This window comes from Haliaeetus leucocephalus, unplaced genomic scaffold (assembly GCF_000737465.1).
Source record: "Haliaeetus leucocephalus isolate CR32 unplaced genomic scaffold, Haliaeetus_leucocephalus-4.0 Scaffold495, whole genome shotgun sequence".
NCBI lineage: Eukaryota > Metazoa > Chordata > Aves > Accipitriformes > Accipitridae > Haliaeetus > Haliaeetus leucocephalus.
The window spans coordinates 2,626,708-2,642,873 of NW_010972931.1; the positions used below are offsets into that span (position 1 = coordinate 2,626,708).

General features: G+C 38.2%; 1 protein-coding gene across 2 annotated transcripts in view; it reads left to right on the forward strand.

Moving 5' to 3' along the window:
• Positions 1-11,745, forward strand: part of CUL4A (cullin 4A) — a 30,803-nt gene extending 19,058 nt beyond the window's left edge. For both annotated transcript variants that reach the window (XM_010575638.1, XM_010575639.1), the window contains 8 exons: positions 753-863; positions 1,203-1,288; positions 2,300-2,407; positions 3,620-3,733; positions 4,820-4,925; positions 9,288-9,460; positions 10,290-10,442; positions 10,738-11,745. In XM_010575638.1, the coding sequence (XP_010573940.1) occupies positions 753-863; positions 1,203-1,288; positions 2,300-2,407; positions 3,620-3,733; positions 4,820-4,925; positions 9,288-9,460; positions 10,290-10,442; positions 10,738-10,833 (947 nt within the window). In that variant the 3' untranslated portion in view covers positions 10,834-11,745. The remainder of the gene's footprint in view (positions 1-752; positions 864-1,202; positions 1,289-2,299; positions 2,408-3,619; positions 3,734-4,819; positions 4,926-9,287; positions 9,461-10,289; positions 10,443-10,737) is intronic.
• The last annotated feature ends 4,421 nt before the right edge of the window (positions 11,746-16,166 follow it).

Sequence of the window (16,166 nt, forward strand, 5' to 3'; positions counted from 1 at the left end):
TTAGTAGTTTCTGGGCATTGGGCTTTTTGATAGTATCTTGATGCTGCTTCATGAAAAAGCACTTCCCTAGAGGGTGGGATGGAGAAGGAAGAAGAGTATCGGAGGAATCGCTATTGGAAGGTGTTTGCAAGGAACTAGGAGGGGCTACTGTAAGCAGCGCAAATAGTGCCTTGAGTTACACTGAATTTCTTCCTCTTAAAAGTGACACAACTTGCTGATATCTTCGCACTATCAATAGAAAAGGTTTGCGGAAGCTGTGGTTTAAGGTGTGAAAGTTTGTGGGTGCCTGTATGACTTCTTTATTTCAAAAGGTGATTGGCAAACCAAGTCAGAAGACTTCTGTCAATTTTTCTTCACCTTAGGCTTTTAAAGGATATTTCTTTAATACATAGGGACACTTTTTCTTTTTTTTTATTTTAATAAATCAGACCACTGAAGGGAGAGTGTTCTTCTGGAACCCAGAATAATTTAATGTGATTTGCAGCTGATCTGATGGGAAATAACAAGGCAGCCCATGTTCCTGGGCGGGAAAAAAAAAAGAAAGAAGTAAAAATTTTGCAACATATGTTAAGAAAATAATTAAAATACAAAAAGAACAAGTTATCTAAATGTTTTTCTTCACTGTTGTGTAGTGAATATTGTTCTGATCAACATGTGTTGAGAAACGCTTGTGTCACAAACCTGAAGTGCAATGACGCAAGTAGAATGTATGATTTCAGTTGTATTTTGTTTTTGTTTCCATTTCCATACAGGTAAAGATGTGTTTGAGGCATTTTATAAGAAAGACTTGGCCAAAAGACTGCTGGTTGGAAAAAGTGCATCAGTAGATGCTGAGAAGTCCATGTTGTCAAAGCTTAAACATGGTAGGCACTTTCAGATGTGTTAAATTTTTATTACTTTTTGGCATGTAAATTGGAATCCTTATTTTCTCACACTTTAAGAAGTGACAACCCAGATCTTAAGTAATAGCTGAGCATATCACAGCTTTCATTGTGCTCAGCGAGAACTATTGGGGTAACCTCTTAGATATGCGGCTGGTTCATTTAATGTACCTACAGAGGAGCAAAATCCTTAAAACTTGTACCTGTTTGTGAGTGCTCCATAACCTGGCAAATCTGGCTCAGCTGTCTCAGGTTAAACCTTTATTGCTTGTTCCGTGCTTCTTTGTAATTGTGGGATATTTGCTTTAATTTGTGTGACAGAATGTGGCGCTGCTTTTACCAGCAAACTGGAGGGCATGTTCAAGGACATGGAACTGTCAAAAGATGTCATGGTTCAGTTTAAGCAGGTACATTTAGCTTCTGTTTGTGTACTAAATTTTCAAGAGTGATGGGGAAGCACTTAATGGCGTTATACCTTGGATTAAGCTAAAATTAAACAAAACAGCTTTTGAGCAGGTGCTCGTCATAGTAACAGAGTCTACTTCTAGTTCTATTGATAGAATGGAATTTATTGTATATCTATTCAGAGATAACCTACTTTACAGTTTTATTTGATTCCTTTTAAAGTAAATGACAGTCTAAATACCACATAGTAATTTAGTTGTCTGACATCCTTTAAAGTCCATACCCCTTCATTCTGTAAACTGTTGCTGCTCTGATGAATTCTTTGTGAATAACCCACACCACAGAAACTCTCTGGAGGTTGCTCAGTGCACAGAAACCCTGTATGTCTCAGCCCCAAAGCTTCCAACCTGTTGATAACCAAGGAATTGCTTGGAGGAAATACTGTATATGCTGTGAACTGTTGTTGCAATTCTCCCCGGGTACCTGTTTTGGGGCCTTATTGAAGACAGGGTACTGGGGTAAAGATCTGACCCAGGACACCTGCTCCTGTAATAAAATACAGTAGTGACTTTTCTGTCCCAGGCTTTGCAGCCTGGCTTGACTGATACTATGCTCAAATTATATGAAAATGTTTTGTCTGTGGAAGTCCCAGGGGATCCTTTTTGATCTTATAGTTCTTGCCCTGGCTTCTCATCAAAAGCTTTTCTTTTGCTTTACTTGCATGTCATTGAAGTTCCTTTGACCTTAATACCCTGTAAAGACAGTGGGCTAGGGTACTTCAAGGCACGTTGTTCTTTTCTTTCTACTTCCAGCCACTTGCTGTGTTTTGAAATTGGGGAGGGGGGCATTAAATAGTCATTCAAAATCCTGGTAGAGCATGTCTAACCAAGGATGTGGCCTGTAGAAATTTTTTTATTGTTATGCTAATTTTACATTTTGAATTTAAGTATATATATTTTCTAATTTAGCATGCAGACAGTATACTTGAATTATTTTTGTCTCTTGTATTTTAGTATATGCAGAACCAAAGTGACCCAGGAAATATAGACCTGACAGTAAATATATTAACTATGGGATATTGGCCAACTTATACACCTATGGAAGTCCACTTAAATTCAGAGGTTAGTGTTTGAATTCTTCTTCTAAGTGTACTTTACAGAGTGGTTATCATAGGGTGAGCTAATGCCCGTTGTTTAATGTTTTTCTGCTAGATATTTAAGGGGTTTATCTCATTTTAAAGATTCCAAAATTGCAAAAAATAAAATGCAGTGGATAAAATCCACTTTTTTTTGGACGATTGTTTCACTTAATGTGTTTTTTTACCGTGTTAATAATAATAATAATAATATAAAATTAGTATTAAAATAAAATCAGTGTCCTGCTTAACATTGCAGTCAACCACTTAAAAGTTTAAAACAGGACAGTTCACCTTAATTTAGTCAACCTTTAACTACATTGGTTAGGTGTTTTGATCTAGCCAATAGTTATGTTACTGCACATTCTTTTTTTCTGTAAGATCCTTCCTCTGTTCCCGGCAATGTGTCACACAAAACTAGCCCCTGCATTTAAATGGCATTTGCCTGAAAAAAGATTGCTTCCAAGTTGAGAGATTTTTGCAAAGTTCCTATCGGTAGCGATTTAAGTTGAAATATGTATTCGGAGTCCTATCTCCTGCAATACCTTGCTCGACCTGAAATGTGGGGAGCACTTCAGAGGCGAAAGGTGATAGCAGGGTTCCCGTTCAGTTCAGAAGATGTGGAAGCTTTTGTGCTCTTGCTCCTGCGCCGTCTTTTTCTCCGTAGCAGACTACTTCGGAAAGATCCAATCTGAGTGACACGTCATGAAAACGGAGGGGTAAAACCCCCTTTCTTGGAAGTAAGAGGGTATAAAGTACTGGAATCAGACTTGAATCTGTATAGGACAAACTAAAGGAAGAACTGGGGAGCAGATGGCAATAGTCAGTGTATAGGTGTGAGATGTACGCTTTTCGTCTGGTGACTTCTTGGTCAAAGCCCAGGACAAAACTAGTACTCATTTTTGAGGTTTAAAGCCCTTTACAGGGGGTTTATTTTACTTTTATTTAAAACAAACAAACAAAAAAAGAAGAAGAAAAAAAAGAACTTAAAAGCTATTTTTGAATTGAGACTTTCTTTTGTGCATAATAGTACCAGTGTACTTGAGAGCAGAATTTTGCTCTTTGGATTTAGTTTTTCCATGCAAAAACACTTATTATGAAACATTGCTGAGGAGAATAAAGAAATTACATGTGTGAAATCATCCAGCATCACTGCACTGGTATAATGTTAATAAACATTTTTCTCTCTGCTTTACAGATGATAAAGCTTCAAGAGGTATTTAAAACCTTTTACCTGGGAAAACACAGTGGTCGAAAACTTCAGTGGCAGACCACTTTAGGGCATGCTGTCCTAAAGGCGGAATTTAAGGAAGTGAGTTTGCTTGTTTTAATGCTTAGACTGTTGGGATAAAATTTAAGTCAATTATTTGGAATCTAGTCATGTATTGTATTTTTTATAAAGGTAGTAACATTTTTGTGGAGGAACAATCACAATTCAGTATTGTTATTTTGTATAGAAAGTAGGCTTTTTATAAATAAACTGAAATACTACGTAGCTAACAGAAGACAACAATGTGATACCTTTTGGTAACATTTGTGTTACTTGATAGGAATAGTTGCTCAGTCGAATAAAGAAAGTTGTAATAAAGTAAGAAATTAATGAAAGAAAAAGAATGCAGCATCCTTCTATTTTTAATATGGAATTGTTTTGATCATAGAAATAGTGGTGATGCTTTTAGTGTGCTTCACTGATACAAAAAGAGACTGAAGAGTGTTAGTCATGTAATGACTGTGGTTAAAATTTAAATGCTTGTTGAATTATTTAAGTCTTAAATAACCACATTGTTTCTTAATGTGGTTTTGTTTTGTCTCATGGAGTACTTTGCCTTGCTAATAATGCAGCTTAATTGAGCCAGGGCAAAGACAAAAAAACCCTGAATTCTTTTACTAACTCATTGTGAATATGAAACTTAGAGGTTTAGGCATTATGTAACAGTAAGATGGATAGGTTTGTAGTTGTTGATTGACTAAACCAAAATTATCTTTTGTTTCTTTCATATTTGGTTCAATGCCAAGATTTCTTTTGTGTTAGTTTGCGCATCTCTATAAAATGAAACTTGGGTGAAGTATGAAGAGATTCGCCGTTGATGGCAGCAAAGCCAGAATTTCATATATTGTAAGGAAAATGAAGTAAATACAAGGCCATTCTAATGAGCTTCTGCTGTGTGCTGTACTGCTACTGTTAGAGGAGGAAAAAAAAAAGAGGTTTTAAAAATGTCCTGTTTCCTTAATACTGCATTCAGGCAGATTCTTCTGTGTGCTAGACATTCTAAAATGCACATCTTTTCTTCTAGAAATAGAAAAAGGAATGTATAGCTTCTGTAACTTGTCAGATTTGGGGGATACAATAGAAAATGCTCTGAGTATTATTTCTAATTATTTGATATTTCTTTTTTAGGGAAAGAAAGAATTTCAAGTATCACTCTTTCAGACACTAGTGTTGCTTATGTTTAATGAAGGAGATGAATTCAGTTTTGAAGAAATTAAAATGGCCACTGGTGTAGGTAGGAAGAATACTTTTCTAATTCTTAAATTTATTCATCAACTGATTGCCAGTTGTGATTTGGTATGCAAAGGCCTAATTTTAAGAAATTTGCTATGATCATTAGGACAAACTTTATGAGTCAATAGTATATAGACACCAAAAAAGATGAGGAAAACACACTGCTGGTACTTCCTAGTGTAGATAAAAGAGATGCTTCACAAAATTAATAGTGAGAGCTGTGTAGCATATGGTACTACTAACAACCTATTAGACTTAAAAAATGTATCATTGCAATTCTTAAAATTCAAGTGGTGATAAAGCCTGTTGTCTGTACACATTATTTTTTTGTTCCTTTACAGTTTCAAATACTATATTTTGAAAATGATCTGGTTTAGAATGCTGTCATTATGGGGTGATTCAAGAGAGTATTTTCAGTTGAACTGTTCTGAGAGCTTGCCCACCTGTATTCCATGACTGTTGCTGGAGTGCCCATTTACAGTAGGTCTGATTTGTTAAGAAGAACAGTGTCCTGGTAGGGTGTATACTTGGTAGCTGTCTCCCTCTGCACTTGAAAGCCAAAGGCAGAACGGACAAAGAAAACTGAGGAAAAGTATCATTTTCTTTTTAACCGTCTGCAGTATCTGCCTTCTGTGTTCTTATGCTCTTGGATGATTTTTTTTTCCCCCCCGAATTTTTACCCTTCCTTGAATTAGTTACAGCCATTGGCATTAAAAATGATAACACTATCATCCTTTTACTCTCTGGAACTTCTGCATCAACCAGCAGGTTATACCCAGTAGCCCTTCACATGTTGAATCTTAAGACCAACCCAGTACAGCAACTGCTGAAAGAGTATTTGAACCCATACAAGTACTAAAATAATGTGAATATATTTACTAAAATACTGTAAAATGGGGATATCGGGAATCCCTGTGGCTCAGAATGATGCATTGCAGAAGGCAGTACAGCCTGGGTGCTCCAGCTTGTCAGCATCAGTGCTTCAAGTTGCTTAGTCATCCACTCCATGAATGCTAGGGGAGCTGAAGAAAACTAATGCCAGTGTGAATGATAAGCATGAGGATAGTCCAGAGAGGCTCATTAGGTCAGAGTACAGTGGTTACAGAACAAACATAAGTTCACGCAAGCCTGATCCAGATCCTGCTTTCTCATCTTGTATTGCTGTACCTTGGAGCTTGCATTCTGGCTGCCTAACAGCAAGAGATAAAATCTGCTGCATGGAAATCCATTCCGTTATAGCACAATAGAAAGGATTTCAGTAGACTGTTTTTAAGGCAGCTGGCTACAATTGATAGTTGGGAGCTACCTGTATTATGTTATGTCATTGCACTGAGTGCCATGTCTGTGTTTCTCTCCCCTGTGGGGAAATAGTATAGGAATGCAGGTAAGGAGGACAGTTCATGGTCCATGGGGTTCCTGTGGGGCCAGGATGAATGACATAAAATCTCTGTCTTCCCAGGCTCTACCTATCCAAGGCATTCGCAGCTGCTTTAGAGAGGTCCCATTCCCACCCAGCAGTCTCCCTAATTCCAGAGAAGAGGCAACTCTTATGGCCAGAAATTATGTCAGAAATAGGTCCCACACTGCGCCCTTCCTGCCTCCTGCTACTTGGATGATCCTTTCGCTCAGCAGTACCTGGCCGCAGGCTGCCCTCCTGGCTAGTTCGAAAAGAACAGTGATTCAGTTATTAGAAAAAGCAGCTGAATTTGTGATGCACCACAAAGGGCAGAGGTGCAGACGGCCAGAGTCTCAGAGACCACCCTGCATGAACCAGAGGTCCTAGCTCATGGGTACAAATTACAGGACGTGGTAGAAATCCTGGAGGGCAAAACCTGGGCAGTAGGGTTGCCATAGAAACTGTTTCTAAATGTTCTAAACACCATGTGCAGGGCTCAACAGACAGGCAGAACTGCAATGTATGTTTGAAAAAATGACATACAGAAGAAGTTCTGGATTTATTAGGCAGTAGGAAAGCCTTTGAAACAAGGGGAACCTGTACAAGAAGGGTGGGCTTCATCTAAATTGAAAGGGAGTTGCTGGCACATTTTAATGTTTTAGAAAGTCTGTAGGGTTTGTCAGACTTCTTCCTCCACCATCTAAAAATAACATAGTGGATCTGAGAAGAGTTCGGAGAATGGCAATAAAGATGGAAGACATGGGACAGCTTCTTTAGAAGGAACAGTTGTATGTGCTAGGACTAAACTTAAATAGACCAAAAGGTAAAGAATAAAGTGATAAGGATTTGTTTTCTTACTCAAAAAAAGCTAGAGGGCAAAAAACTGAAATGAGCACATGGTGAAAACTAAACAGCATGTTGTAAAAGCTGAAAGTTTACAGAGTTCAAGGGGACAGGTTCAGGGAAGAGCAAAGCACTGAAGGTTTCTCAACACATAGAAACCACCTCTGGCTTAGGAAGTCCTTGAGCCCTAAGTGATTGGAGACTGAGAGAGCGGTAGGATGGGGAGAGGAGGAAGAGCAGGGAAGTGTGGAGCTGTATTAGCTCTATTTGCTCTTATATGCTGCTCTGTGCTCATCTGCTCGTGGCCACTGCTGGAGACAGTGCTGGGCTAGATGGACCTTCTGGCCCAGGGTGCCTGTTCTTCGGTTCTAAACTAAACACCGAAAGGAATACTGAACCTCCCAACTCTGAAGAACTGGCCCTAATCACTTCCTTTACTTTGGCGTTCACATGTGCCAGCTCTTTCTGGGAGGTGGTGGAAACCTTGTGCAGTTGTTAGTGAATTAACATTTGTTTATGTTGAGACCCTATTATGAGGTGTTACCCAGTCTTTGCATATTTGTGTTTACTGCAGAAGAGTTCAGAGGGCCACGTACGTGCCATAGGGCAGAATGAAATATTGCAAGTTGAAGTGTCAGTAAGGGGTTTAGAACAGATGAGTAAATCAGACAGTAAATTAGACCACCACCAGCTGAATAGTATTCACCCTGAAGCTTTACAGGAATCTGTCTAGATTATAATTTAAGTGAGCCTTGGTGCAAGCTTGACAAGAGCAATGCTAAATTTCTAATCTATTTTTTATGTTCATGGGTTAATTCTGCAGATTACTGCAGGGTAGCACCTCTGTACTGGGAAGAACAGAATTGGTAGGCCCATGGATAAGTGTATATTAGGGAAAAGCCAGCATGATTTATGTGATGCATGATTTTCCTTTCAAATTCTTTGAGACAGTCAGCAAGCATATGCACAATCATAATTGTGCACTTGGCTTTTTAAAAGTTCTTGATAGGAGCTCCTCACAAGCTCTAAAATAAACTAAGTTTTCATGGCTTAAGAGGGAAGTTTCTCTTAGGGGTGAATAACTCATTAAAAGACAGAAAAGAACAGGTAGAAATGAATGGGCAGCTTTCACAGTGAAAGGAAGCTCTTATTTGGGATCCCCAGGTATTACTCAACATGGCCATTAATGATCTGACAAAGATGAATACTGATGTGACAGAATTTGGTGCCAATTCCTGAGGAAGGTCAAATCTGAAACATGTAAAAAAAAGTTAGAAAAGGATCTCATACTGTTGAATGATTGGAAGATCAAATGCCATCCAGTTACATTGCACTTGAGCACTAGATTGCAAAACCTTTCTTTTAATTTTTAGGCTAAAACTATGTTCAGGAGATCCAATACGTTTGGTGATAATTTTGTATTGTGAATAAAAGTATTCCAGAGGTTGCAGAGGCTGTTTTATTGCAAAATCTTGATACAAGACTTTGCAACCTAATTATTAGAATGTTTTAGACTTCATTTTATCTACTTGTCCAAATGCTTTTAGCTTTAAATCTTACTAGATAAAATTTTCCTCACCCACTTGTTTCTACTTCTTTCCTGTTGTGGGGGAAGTTTGTGACTGTCACAGCTGTCAGCTCTACCTTCTCACAAAACATCTTCCTATCAATTTAGACTTCTGGTTTTTTATTTTATTATGTATTTTCTGGTGTGTGTTAAAACTAGTGATGAAATCATAAAATGGGTGGCTTGAGTTTCTTGTCGTCAGCTCATTTTTTTTCTTCTAAAGTCCCCTTACTACCAAACAAAACTGAAGCAATAAAACCAGGCTCACATTAATGTGCAAACTTTTCTGACACTACTTTTGGATGGAAAGCTCACTGAGATGAGCTGGAGTCTGTCTTCCTGACACGCACCATTCTGTGCACGCTCTCAGCACTTACCTATGAAAGATGTGAGACCAAGCTTGAAGGCTGTGAGCTGATACCTAATTGGAACTTTGCTGGAAGAAGGTGTTAAGATAAAACCAGTAACTTTTCAGTTGTATTTCTAGATGAATCACATAAAACTCTTCATGTTAATGTTTTGTTCTGCTTTCTCCCATACTTTGAACTTTGTCACAGAGGACAGTGAATTAAGAAGAACCTTGCAGTCTTTAGCTTGTGGAAAAGCACGAGTGCTAATTAAAAATCCAAAGGGCAAGGATGTAGAAGATGGAGATAAATTCATCTTTAATGGTGATTTCAAGCATAAATTGTTTAGAATAAAGATCAACCAAATCCAAATGAAAGAAACAGTATGTATTTATTTTTTGCTTTCATTCTGTTTGTGTTAACTTTATCCACATGTCCCACATGAAGAGACAGAATCTCTGCATTTCCTCTTGTAGTTTTTGCGTATGGAGAAAGGAAACAGTTACTAAATTTTTTTGGTAGTCAGGATGACTTGCAGAGGCAATAAAGATTTCAAAACTCACTGAAATCGAAACAACTTAGGTTCCTTCCTGTGCTTGCAAATTTAAATGCCTTGTATATTAAACTGATAGGATCTTGTAGATGTTTCAGTCCACCTTAGTTTTTCTGTGGTATGGCTGAAGTGTTGGTACTATATTTTACTCATGAATGAAATGTCACCGTGTTACTTCTTCTCTTTATTTAGCAGGTAAGAGTGTTATTAAAGTCAGGGTTGTCCCTGTTTTTGCAGTGGATGTCGTTGTTGTACTTGAATCCCAATTCTTGACACAAGGTGACATGTTTTAATTGACACTGACTTGTTTCCTTTTTGCCTTTGCATATTAAAATCCCTAAAAGTCAAATTAGAGTTACATGTTCTTTCAAAAATCTGAAGTGAGTTTTTAAGATTTAGTTTAATTTATCAAATAGATTGAAAATAAGATGTACGTTATTTTTTTTCTTTACCCTTTTTCTTTATCCTTAATTTTATCTTTGGCTTGCTTTAGCAGTACACTTCAGAATCACTTAGCTCTTAGCATGCAGTAATGCATGCATCTGTCTCAAAGATGAATAAGAATACATGAGTTTCATTTCATTGTAAAGGTTAACTATAGAAATATAACTGATGAAAAAATAGCAATAAAAGGTGATATTCGTGGTGTTGCTCTTTAGGTCGAGGAACAGGTCAGCACAACTGAAAGAGTATTTCAAGACAGGCAATATCAGATTGATGCTGCTATTGTACGAATAATGAAGATGAGAAAGACACTTGGTCATAATCTCCTTGTTTCTGAATTGTATAATCAACTGAAATTTCCTGTAAAGGTAACCGATTTTGTTTTCCAAACTATCCTAGGATTATCTGAAAATGTAATATATTTTTCCATTCAGCTTGTCCATAAGAGTAAGAAATGTGAAATATGTCTGAATCAAATCCAAAGATTAAGGTATTAAAATGAGTGTGTGAACAGAAATAAGCCAGAGTATCAGTAGGAAATTATATTTAAATATTTACTATGGCACATTTTCTTATGTAGCTGTTAGCAGTCCTATTTTTAAAAACAAAATATATTTGCATTTTTATTACTAACTGCTATACTAATCTCATCTTTTCTTGTAGCCTGGAGACTTGAAAAAGAGGATTGAATCTCTCATTGACAGAGACTATATGGAGAGAGACAAAGACAACCCCAATCAGTACCACTATGTTGCATAATGGAGAAGAAATACTTTTATTTAAAAAAAAATAAAAAAACAAACCCAAAAAATAAAAACCAAAATCATCCACATATATCTTCTTCAGGACACCAAATACCTATGCTGTTCCCGACCTTCCTTTTAGCAGATTTCAGGTTGATGTATATTATTCAACCAGCTGCATGCACTGCTGTGGAAAAGAAGCAAAACAACATGTTAATTGATCATCCTTGTCAAGACTTCTTACTAATTTTAAATGTCATGTTTTTATTTCTTTTAGTTACTCTTTTGTTCTTTTGGGTTCTTCAAAATTCAGTTTTACAGTTTTGTTTAACAATGTCATTGAAGTTTGATGGAAAGGTAAAATTACCCGTGTGAGAAATACTCCTGTGATGGATGCAAGTCTGGTTTCTTCATTTACGTGTTCCCAACTGCATCCATAAAGACCCTATATGCTGCATTCTTTAGCTACAGTGACAACTTGGGTAACTTTTTAAAAACCCTTAATTGATGAACACTTATGTACAAGCAGTGTTGTTGAAATACACTGAATTTTTGGAATTATGCACCATGAAAACCCTTAAACTTGTGTTCAGTTAATTTTCTTTCAAATTATTATAAACTTCAGTCTGGTTTGGATAAATCAGGTTTTGAAGTGAGATCTTTGAAGTGCCAAGAGGACAACTGCGTTCATGTGTGTAGTGAGTTGTTGGTTTATTTAGCTAAGATATGGATTATTATTTTATTACTACTGCTGCTGGCTTGGGTGGCAAAGTTTAGATCTGAGTCAAAGAGGCCCTACCTCATTTTAGGGCAACTGGTGTTTATCACTGTTTAGGTAATTGCCGTAACATTTAGTTTTGCCTTGAAAATAACATACAGGGAACCTACTGTACAGCGTGCTCCACTTTAAAAAACAAAAACTTTTTTTTAAAAATACTTTTATGGTCTCGATATTGTGAAAGCATAGTTTTTTGTCTTGAAAGACTACGGATTTTGTGAGTACTTTGTTACATATTGTATATATGTAAGTTGATCTGAATTAAAGAATGAAAGACACTGTAGATCTGTTAGGTAATTGTAACTGTAAGGAAGACACCTTTTGTGGTAATACTTACAAGACTCTGTTTATTTTCCGGATTTGCATACTGGTGTGTTTCATTCTGAAAAAGAGCTACCAAAGGAGTTTTGATCATGGCATAAATGAGAATTTAACTGAGCAATATTTTCTCGAGAGAAACCTTAATAAATTTATGTAACATGGGGTTTGTGCATCGATTAAAAGGCCACCACCTCTTCTTGAAGTAAACTTCACTAAGAGTTGACATCTTGTGGATTTACGTATTAAAGTCCTTATTCTGTCATCTGGTGTCATTAATTGTATTGCATTCTTCTGAATTATTTTTGTTCCCTTTGTGTTTAGAAACTAAACACATTTAGTTTATTGTATTTAAAGCGTATTTAATATTGTAATTTAATGTAGACTTATTTTAATATTTGAATCTTCAGTTAATGCAAATAAAATCTTTGATGCATATTAAATATATTAATTTCTTAGCCTTTGTGGGAATGTGGCACTTCAGTTTATTTGTGCAGTTTGTTCTTTAGTGTTAATCATACCATTCACCTTGTAATGCACTTTCTGTGCAAATGGAAGCTGATCAGATCCATCTTGCTAGACTTTTAAAACAAAAAGGAGTATGTGCCTCACAGAACTGTAATGGCCAGAGGGTTTATCCACACAGAAATTTGGCAGTAGTATGCAGTAACTGATACCAAGCAGTGAATGTGTACTGCCTTCCCTTTCTGAACCCCAGCTTCCTGGTTCAGCGATTTTAAACAATAGACTAAAAGCAGTGGTGTTATCCTGAAGATGATTGATATGGTTCTGCCTTACAAAGCAATGTTAATTGATTAAAAGTGCTGAGATGTGCAGTATTTCTTAATTGCCATAGACTCTTTGGCCAAATTACTCTGGTATAGCAATTAAAAATGAGTTGTTCCACGAGCAGTGGAAATAATGAAGCCTGTCTTTGTGAGGTGCGCCCCTGTCCCCTACCTTATCATCCCCCCCAAATAACCTCAAGCAGCAGCAGTGCTGCAGAGGGTTTTTCTGCTTAGTTCTGCCTTTCTGCTTGTGGGAGCATTGGTTTTGTTCTCCTTTATCCAGCTGCTGATCTCCACCCATCTCCTTACCCCCCAAACCTGCAGAGAATGCCACGATCTCTGAAGATTTTTACTCTCCCAAATTGGTCTGAAAGTGGCTTCAGAGGTTTGAAAGCTATGGGAGAGATGGACGCACCAGGTGATCATGATTCCCTTTTTCTCAGGTCCTCATTTTTAATTTGATTTCCTCAAAATTCTCTTGCTGGGATTTTGGATTTTGTATATGCTGAACCGAACAGGTAAGCAGTTAGTTTATTAATCAGCATGGTAATCACTTCTTCATAGCAAAATAGCTGCATTTGATTGCTTTGTGATAGCTGGTGATAGAATTTGGCTGAGCATCCAGTCTCTACTAGCTGTGGGTTTGATGCTGGCTATTTGGGTTCACATCGCCCCGAGTTGTGCCCACAGGGCAGAGGTTGCTAAACATTTCTTCCTGGAAGATCACCCAGTCTTGAAGACATCAGGCTGTAGCAAAGCAAGATATTTCCTCTGTAGCACATCTATGTTCAGAAGACGTCTTGAAAACCTGGATCTTGCCAATTCAGCATCCTTGGAACAAATTGTGTAGCAACTTCTATGGAATGACAAATATAACAGCAGGAATCTGGGATTTAGGCAGGGGCTCTCCAATCTTACCAAAACCTTCCAATTTGACTTGAAACTTTCCAATTTAACTCAGTTTAACTTAAACATTCAGATAACTCATCCAGACTGTATGTTATATGTATTGAAAAAGCAGTTTTCCTAAATGTGATGCCCTGTCATCTAGCCCAACATTTCCTGGGGGAAAGTGAGTGTAAGACTCACCATGCAGGCTGATGGCTGACTTGCAGGTGCATCCCAAGTCTGGCAATTACAGCTCTCCTTTACCAGCCACCAACAGCCTTCCTTCCTGCCTGCTCCTTCTGTCCTGTTTTCTTAGTTCTGTATCTTAGCTTCCCCTCTATTCCTTTATCTGAACCTGGGTTTATCATTTAACTCCCTTGGTCTGCTGTGGCTTCCTTCTTTCTTTCTTTCTTTGTACTACACATCTGTGGAAAAAACACTACACACCTTTCAGGCAACTTCAGTGCGTTGATTTGTTAAGCACACAGGCCTGTTTGTAGGTTTATGATCTTTGGCATGTGCACTAGGGAGAGCAGACTCTGTACCATAACCTTGGTTATCTATTCCTAGCAAGTCTCTTCAGAAAGAAAGTAACCCTGTGAAGTCAGACAATACACAGCAAAAGGCTACAGGGAAAATGGAGTTGTATTCCATGGAAATTCTTTCCTGGTAAAAATTCCCAACCTGTGCTCTTGTCTCCTATGCTAGTACTCTGCCTCAACTTTGCAGAACAGTTCATACTGTAGTAACATCTCCTAGATCTTGTGGGTATTTCCCATGTTCTTCCCCATAAGCAGCCATTCTGCATCCACGGCTCTGAAGAGGGGCTAGGAGGTGTACCATGGTTAATCTGAACTGTGTGTGTGTTGGCTGGCCAGCAGTTCTGTCAAACAAAATGCGCAGGGGCTGGGTACGGACTACATTTCCCTCGGTGACGGCGCTAATTTGGATCTCTGGGCTGTCTATACACCAGCTTTTACAGAAGCTGTTAGTTCATGTTTGTTTATGTCTTATCCTGCTATCAAGTTTGATTGATGTCAGCCAACAAGTAATTGAGCAGTGAGGCTGATGGCCAATGTGGTTGCATAAGACTTGTTCCATTAGGAAAACGGGCTAACAAACACCCTGGTAATAGTTCTACTGACAGTGATGTGGAAATTGGTTATTGTGCGGTTTCTACACCGCTACAAAAGGCTTAGTAAGCTAATGAGCCACAGCACACAAGATCAACATAATTCTCTGCCGATAGTCTTGCGTTCTTTATTTACCAATTTCTTGCCACAATATTGTTGCTTGATGCAACATATATATTGATATTAATTGGTAGTAATCCAAGCACCCGTCATCATTTTTCAATTCATAGATGCCTACCAATTTTCCAGTAGAGGGGCAGACTACTGCACAGCAAGTTTAAACCTGACTGGGTTGGGCTTCCCTCTCTATTTTGTTTTCTGGCAGACTTCAAGTATTCCGCAGACCTTCCTCCACTCCTGGTGCAGGTTCCAAAAACAGCGATTAAAAAAATGAGAAGAACAACCCATGTCCCACCTCCATTAACCTCAACTCCTCTGCAGATGACTCATTCAAACACTTGACCAGAGCTGTTCCTTATGTCCTTTTTCAAGCTGACTAACTTCTGCTTTTGGCAATACATAGCAAGAAGACAGACTGCTAGAAGTGCTGCAGGGAAAAGCAAACGAACTAAAATAAAACATTACTGTCTCTAAAAATGCAGCATTAAGAAAGAAATGTCTGCTTATACCAATAGCACTGAAAAAGAAAGGCAGATCCCCAAGCCACCCTGAAGAGCAAATGAACTCCTCTAGGATGTTTTGGGGAAATGGGAAGTGCAAGTGAACCGAGACAGACATCAGGGAAAGGTTGTCAAGTGCAGAATAGCTGGACTTGACTTTAGCAGCTGGTAGCAGCGAAACTGCATTTCAAATTGGTTCCAAGTAAAAATGTATGAAGGCAGCTTGGGAGCATAAACAATTCTGCCTGAGAGCAGAGTAATCCAGCGTACACTGTGATGAGGAGAGGGATGACATGGCAGTCATCCTGAGAAAGCAGAAGCACCCTGCTATTGGCACACTTTCCAACAGTACCAGAAATGGGATTTCAGGAGCAAAGTACTTCTGAGGTTTCACAGGAGGAAAGCATATCCTTAACAGCTTAGATAAGAAAGAGCATTGAATTGCAAAGCTATCAAATGGCCTGGGCTCCCTATCTCCGCTACTATGCTAACCCCCGAGAATGCTGATAGACTAACTTCACCTCTTTTTTTCTAGTTTTCTCAAACAAAAGAAGGGAATTCTTAGAATTCTTGTTTACCAAAACATCAGACGACATCCGAAACCACGTGAAAGCGCAGCTAATTTTACCCACGCAACCACAAGCTTTGGCTTGGGACACGTATGCGGATTATACATCTCCACAGGTATAGACGGAGGCACCACTTCAGAGGTAACAGACCGTTAACTTCCACTGCGTTTACACAGCCGGGACCGAAGCAGCCCTACGCAAGACGACGGTATTTACCTCAGACTGCCTTTAAACTCAGTGACAAGAAACATATTC